The sequence below is a fragment of the Limulus polyphemus genome, unplaced genomic scaffold, assembly GCF_000517525.1.
Source record: "Limulus polyphemus unplaced genomic scaffold, Limulus_polyphemus-2.1.2 Scaffold2349, whole genome shotgun sequence".
NCBI classification, from domain to species: Eukaryota; Metazoa; Arthropoda; class Merostomata; order Xiphosura; family Limulidae; genus Limulus; species Limulus polyphemus.
The window spans coordinates 81,599-89,266 of NW_013667959.1; the positions used below are offsets into that span (position 1 = coordinate 81,599).

The 7,668-nt window shown below is 35.6% G+C and overlaps 1 protein-coding gene across 2 annotated transcripts in view; it reads right to left on the reverse strand.

Annotated features, from left to right (window-relative positions):
• LOC106466701 (matrix metalloproteinase-21-like) overlaps window positions 1-7,668 on the reverse strand; it is a 53,003-nt gene that overhangs the window by 11,152 nt on the left and 34,183 nt on the right. For both annotated transcript variants that reach the window (XM_013926998.2, XM_022394776.1), the window contains exon 6: window positions 1,454-1,747. In XM_013926998.2, the coding sequence (XP_013782452.1) occupies window positions 1,454-1,747 (294 nt within the window). The remainder of the gene's footprint in view (window positions 1-1,453; window positions 1,748-7,668) is intronic.

Here is a 7,668-nt window from a genome sequence, read left to right on the forward strand (position 1 = left end):
TTTGTGAATGTAGCCTACTCAAAACGATTACTCGTCCTTGAACAGAACCGAATCGAAGGATGATTTCACCAAAGGAAGCTGCCTTAGTCAGTCTTTGTGAATGTAGCCTACTCAAAATGGTTCCTCGTCCTTAAACAGGACCGAATCTAAGGATGATTTCACCAAAGGAAGCTGCCTTGGTCAGTCTTTGTGAATGTAGCCTACTCAAAACGGTCTCTCGTCCTTGAACAGAACCGAATCTAAGGATGATTTCACCATAGGAAGCTACCTTGATCAGTCTTTGTGAATGTTAGCCTACTCAAAACGATTACTCGTCCTTGAGCAGAACCGAATCTAAGGATGATATCACCATAGGAAGCTGCCTTGGTCAGTCTTTGTGAATGTAGCCTACTCAAAACGGTTACTCGTCCTTGAGCAGAACCGAATCTAAGGATGATTTCACCAAAGGAAGCTGCCTTGGTCAGTCTTTGTGAATGTAGCCTACTCAAAACGGTCCCTCTTCCTTGAACAGAACCGAATCGAAGGATGATTTCACCAAAGGAAGCTGCCTTTATCAGTCTTTGTGGATGCAGTCTACTCAAAACGGTTTCTCGTTTTAAACAGAACCGAATGAAACAGTAATCTTATGAGAACCAAACAATAGAGGAGAGTAAAAGTGATGTGTTTCCTGTAATTATCTGTATTCAAATAACTGAATCAGAAGTGTTTTTTTCCTAAATATTTCATGTTATATCCCCGAGGAGCATATTCTTATTTTGACGAGTAGACAAGTCAAGGTTTTAGAAGAAGCTAACTCAGGCTGTCTGATGTCATCCAGTAAGATTGCGCCCATAGGACACGGCCATCTTTGGATCAGAGGTTAACAGTGAGGTGGATGGTACCGAAAGATAAATATTAAAACCATCTTCCTAATATAATCTTTTTAACACCCGAGTAATGAAGGATTTTAAGAATGGCATACGGTAAAAGATTACAATGTCAACCCTTGTTAGTCAGTTAAAAGGATCGGCCAAAGCTCATGTAGGGGCAGCTGATGCTGGCTGTCTTCATTCTGAGGAATATTTCAAATTAGGAACGAAGGTTCTCTGGCATAGCAATCGCGTCCACGTACACATAAATTTGAAAAAACTTTTAATTTCAACCAAACTCGACTCTAATGGAATTGAAATTTGACTCTGTTTATATACTTTGTTTATAAATGTCGGTAATTATTATAATTTAAATACAAATTAAAACTTACCATATTTTAAGATTCTCTGGATCTTACCCATTACTTTAAAGTTAAACAAATCTGTAGTTTAAAACTGATTTTTTGATGTAACTGTTTGTAGTTAAACACAAAGCTACACAATGGGCTATCTTGTGCTCTGCCCACCACGAGTATCGAAACCCGATTTCTAGCGTTATAAATCCGTGCCAGTGGGTTTTTTTATGTAATAATGACCCTACTTACCGTATATCTTCTGTACCATCTTGCGATCTTCCCATCCGAGCTCAAAGTTGTTATTTGGAATTAACTGTGAGTAGATGGCGTACATGATGGAGTAGCTGCGGTTATTGTGTGGTAATCCTAATGCATGCCCAATCTCATGCACAGCAATTTTCACGAGATTGGTCCCGTGTTCTGATCTCACCGTCAGGTATTCCTCATCGTCCACGTGGATCTCGGCACTCAGTTCAATCTTGATCGCATGGGACAGTTGACCACCGATACCATCAAAGCTATTGGGGCAGTTAAGATGGTCACCTGTAACGGAAAGTGGTTCAAGTTTTGGAGAAGCTGGTTTTCTAGCTAAAGTACAGCTTCTGCAGGAATTATAATTTAAAGTCAAATAAATATCAAAATATACGTATGTGTGATATTAAAAATATAATAGTAAATATAAAAATATAGGTTTTGAGCCATTATTCAGTTTTTCACAACGTGTCCCTCTTCACAATATTTACAGACTTCCAAACTTTTTTAGTCACAAACAATATATATATATACACACACACACACACATATACATACACACAGTGTGGTCACAAGTAAACAGACACCACCTTTCCAGAAAAAATTAAAATTTTCAGTCATATTCACATGAATTGTTTCGGTTATCAAAACTATTCCTACTAGATGTACTTCAGCAGGATCCTCGAAAGTGTTCTGCTTCAAGTGTATATAAAACCAAAATTCAGAGTAACATGTATTTTTATTTCGTGCTCTTGAAGTTCATGTATGTCATGCTATGTTCTAGCATATAGAGTGCATAATTCTTCCCGTGATTCATGGCATGCGCACGTCTGACTTCACGACAGTACAAATTGCAACGTTAAGAATCTCTTATGTGACGTCATTTTAATCTGTACTGATTGACCGATTAACAGACAACACAGTACTGTATAGTGGTGCAAGTGGTTAAAACAGGTGACCCCTCCAGGCGGCATTTGGCCTCCTTTCGGGGAAATAATGCACCTATACTAACCACTAGATCACACGCTGTTCAAAAAAAGTACGTATGTTAAAGGCAAAACACCTTAAATGTTACGAGAAAAGCACAGTTTGATTTGAAAACTAACATTTTACAACTATACAATTAACAATCAGATTTTTTTCCCTACAGTCTAAAAGAACTTTTAACCTTCTTCATTCAACAGTTACCTTAAAACAAAGCGACCATTTGTTTGGTTTATTGCATCTTTCAGTGGTAACTCTCCATCGGTTTGGTTTGTTTTTGAATTTCGCGCAAAGCTACACGAGGGCTATCTGCGCTAGCCGTCCCTAATTTAGCAGTGTAAGACTAGAGAGAAGGCAGCTAGTCATCACCACCCACCGCCAACTCTTGGGCTACTCTTTTACCAACGAATAGTATGATTGACCTTCACATTATAAAGCCCCACGGCTGAAAGGGCGAGCATGTTTGGTGGGACGGGGATTCGAACCAGCGACCGCAGATTGCGAGTCGAGCGCCCTAACCACCTGGCCATGCCGGGTCCTCTCCATCGGCGAGAGGCAGTTCTGTAAAACAAGAAATGTCAAACATGTGAAGTCGAGAAGCTTTGTGTTCATCTGCTTGTTAGAAACAAATAGAAATTATGCAAACTCGCGAAAGATCCCTCGTGCCTCTAGAATTATTTATATCAAAGATACACATCCTAACACTCTGGATAGATCCAAGCTACAGTGTAGAAAATGTTCAAGAACAATAACCGTCATTAAAACTTTAAAAAACGTACGGACGAATTTCAGATAAAATATACACGTTCTTAATTTCAGAGGGATTTGCGGAAATTGGAGTGAAAGGTATCTATTATCTCATTAATTACACTGATAACTGATAGTTTCTTGTATTCTATGTATTCTACTTAGTTACATTTACTGTAATTAATGAGAATATAATCCTTTATAAGTTACTTATGTTCCACTTACAGTAAAGAGCTACGCTGCACTTAGTTACAGTAAAACGTTATGTTATTACCTATTACAATAAAACGTTTGGTTCTCGTTAATTATCGTAGTTTTCATTATTATTATTACATGCTATCCCAGGCAACGTTTGAATATAATTGTGTGGAACACAAATCGTTTAACAAGGGTTAGATAATTCACTATAGTATATCAAATTATATCAGATAACAATCTTCACACCGAACCGAAGTGATCTGATGAGACTTGATACAACTTGATATAGTAGGTTCAGCATATTTAATGAGAGAATTATTGAGAGGGTCAGAAGAGTACATGGAAACTGCTAGAAGAACAATACTGAATACAATTACCGATTGTTATATTTATTTTCAACTAGATATTATGTACACCCTAATCGTTTTGTTTCAATAATGTATCAATTTAAGCCTTTTTTTTATATAATAAACATTATAAAAGGTTTTCTCATAAGTTACGATCTGCTATGTTCCACTTGAATATCCATCTTCCCCAGGGGAGGCTAGGGGGCATAATAGTCGGAGTGGCGTTAGCCCCCTCCATTGGAGAGCTCTGTTTTACTTAAAGGCCCTCATCTGAGAAACAGTATTTTAAGATTTTTCAAGTTCCTTACATTTTGACTCTTACTGACATTAAAATGGTAGTTCTTCTGCCCCCTTAACCTCCAATATATAACATACCAGAAACCCCAATGTCCAGAACAAAGCTACGACCTTATACTTAGATTGGTTTAATTTCACTACTATTCATTTACAATCACAATATGTGGACATTAAAACTCTGTGGCCATTTATCACGGTCAATGATTCAACGAAATAACCTCCACTGACGGCCTTGTTGAAGGCCTACCTTTCGACGTCAACTTGTAACATTTGTCGCCAGATGGCGCGAGATGAAGTGGTTCTTATTACCTAATATATTTAATCTAATTAACACAATGTCACGTCTTTAAACTTTATCTATAATTTATTGCCACATATTTTGAAATAGGCTTGGTGGAGATTTCCAAGAGAAAGAAAGAAAGAAAGAAAAAAAGATATCCCGCCTGTTTAATATTTGGACCATAAAAATTTATCTGTAAATCCGACTGTTCAGTATGCCACCCGTTAAAAGGCCCTACTTACTAATATTTTACTTGATATTGGTAGTCTTTACGAAAACTGGATCACAATTTTTTTTCTTTTTTCACAATTAAAACATTTCTACAAATTATCAGTCCATTGACATACTATCTGATAAATATTTTATCACATTTTCCTCATATTTTAACGTCTGTCATAGAAAAAGAAACGTTATCTTCATCATTTTTCTGAAGTCATGCCTCAAATTTATTTAACATGCGAAATCAAACTGGTATGTGCGAATTTTACTTTCGCAAGTTAAATATTTTTGCATGTTCCATACAATTTACAGTCTTTGTCAAAAAGGTTCCGGTAAAATAAAAAATCCACTTTATAGGTAAAAAAGGTCCCAGTTTTCCATGACTTACTGAAAGCATGGCGCAAATGAGAATATTCTAAAAAAAGTTTTAAAAGAAATTTGTACTATGGAAACTGAAACTACAGTCAAATTCTGCAAAATGTGGCCAAAATAATTTTTGAAAATTGCCTAATGAAGATACAGGAAATAATTTTACAAAACAATCTAATAAAGAGGCATGGATATTAATTTCTGTTTCACCACCCCTCATTTGGACTTTTCTTACAGGGATTTTTTTTTTTTACAACACACTTTTATGATGACCTTAATTGTACCAAATCTGGTGGGAAAAGTCACTTTTCCCGCAGAAACAGAGAATTTCAAATACAGGGTAAATATTTATGTAGCAAATGTCGTCTCTTCTATACACGAACAAACAAACAAAGCAAAACAGTACGTTCTACTTTCTACATTACACGATGGGCCTAACGAAAAACAAAAAAAACACGTGTTTTCTTTATACCCTATATCAGCGACGAAATTACTTTATGTAGCTTATTTTGACTTAATTGGAGACGACAGGCCTATTTACTATGTAATAAAATTTCCCTACTTCTCGTAAAAGCGGGCTTTTCTAGAATAAGAGACAAGGAGTAGTAACATGTGGACCTCAAAGTCACAGTGATACATGATACAAACATGATAGAAACGAAAAAAACGCCGTAACGGATGTGTAATTTGACGGCTTTTATTTACAATGTCGTTACTCCCCCCTGTGGAGCTGTGCTCTATCTATTTCCACTTTCCCACAGTGTTGAACGACATTTAATGACATGTCGGCATCTGTAGATATTAACAGTGAAAAGAGAGAGATGTTTGAAATATTATTACACACCGTCTTTAGCAATATATTTTGATCTGCTCAGAAGAGTAAATGCTACTTACCCACGCTAGTTGTAAATGTTTTTTTCCTCAAACGGTCTCTCTCTCTCTCTTTGAATACCATACATAAAAAAAGCAAAATAATACCGTACCTTAGTGTAGACTGTGTGTGTAAACGCTGAACTGTCTTTCAGAAAACTCGCATGCACTGTTCAATTCGCTTGTGAACAGTAATTTCAAAATACAGGGTAAATATTTGTGTAGTAAATGTCGTCTCTTCTTCGCACGAATAAACAAACAAAAAAAAAGCAAAACACTGCGTTCTAATTTCTTCCACAGTACACGGTAGACCTAACAACAACAACAAAAAACATGCGTTTTTTTTATACCCTAATGAATACATTAAGTTATTAACGTTCTAAAATATTTAAGCTGCTGATATATTCTGATATATGAAAAAAAAATCAAACGAGAGAAAGATTAGTGGGGAATACAAAGTCCAATGATTGGAATGACACGCTACAACAATTGATTGAACGAAAGAATATTAAAGTTTACATAATAATGTAGTACCTAAAAATGAAATCCTAGAATAAGCGAAACAATGGATTCCTATTTCTTATAGGCTTTCGTGTCCTACTCGTATTCGCCAGTTTTCCCGACCTTCCGAATTGAAACCACGAACAAAAGGTCGGAACTGCTGTTACGTTACAACTTACTTGTATCACAAGAGATAAACAAGAGACCCGCTAAACAATAATTGGTAGCCTAACAGAAATAATCGAATCGCACTTAGAAAACTTATTATCAAAACCCAGCTTGAGAATACTGTGAACACATTGAAGGCAATGAATTTTCGAAGCCTTTTTTAATGCTGTTAAAAGTACTAGATACTCTTTTGCGACAAGAAACAAAAACACTGATTCAGGTAAGTTGTAACTTTAGTGTATTCACTGTTGTTAGTGTTATCAAATATAAAGTATTTTATATCAATCAAGCTTAAAGTTGCTTTCATAAAATCCTGGACTTCATTTAGTGGCAATAATAATGTTAAATAATAGAGAAATAAATAAAAAATTAACAAATCACCGATTTCATCTTTTTATTGAACATGTGTTCTCCATTTTTATTTGCGTGTAACAGACAAACAGATGATTCAATGGGAAGGTTAGCAATGACTTAATATCATGAACAACGATTGAGGTTCATAATAGGGATGGCATGGCACAAAACCCTAACGGAACGTTCGGGCAAAAAACACCTAAAACAGTAAAGATTCAGTTCAAACAACACTTGAAAACTTTACTATTGGCTACAAAGGTTATACGCATATAAAATGCACACAAAAAAGTACGCATGTTAGGGACTTACAAGTTTTGATTAAAAGGTTCGATGAATACGACAATTATATGTTGACTCCACCAAATGTAATTCTAGCTAACACTAACAGTATAGAGCCAAAACAGAGGTTTGTAGTTTGATTTTGAGTAAACAATGTATCTCCAGCCCTGTTTCCTTATTTTTTTTTTACGATCCTTATTTGCATATTTTTAAATTTCAACTTTTTTTTATTTATTTTGTTATAACCTACCTCAATTTACTTTTTGTGTATATATATATATATTCATTTGTGATTTTGGTAGAAGAAGAAGAAAGAATACCCAAACTTTTTACATCATTCAGCAGCTGTGGTTTATCTGATAAACCTACCATCCCCGTACTTTCAAATGTTTGCCAACTTTGTTCGTGATTTAGACTTGAAAGATTGGAAACGCTGCTGAAAACAAATAGGGCACCAAAGCCTGTGTAAACTTGGTTTCTCGCGTAACACACGGCGTGAAATATAGGCTTAGTCAAGCCTATTTAAAACAAGTCGTTTGTTAATTTTCCGTAAAAATTCTTTCTGAAGAAACTTTAGCGATACAAATCCTTTCTTAAAT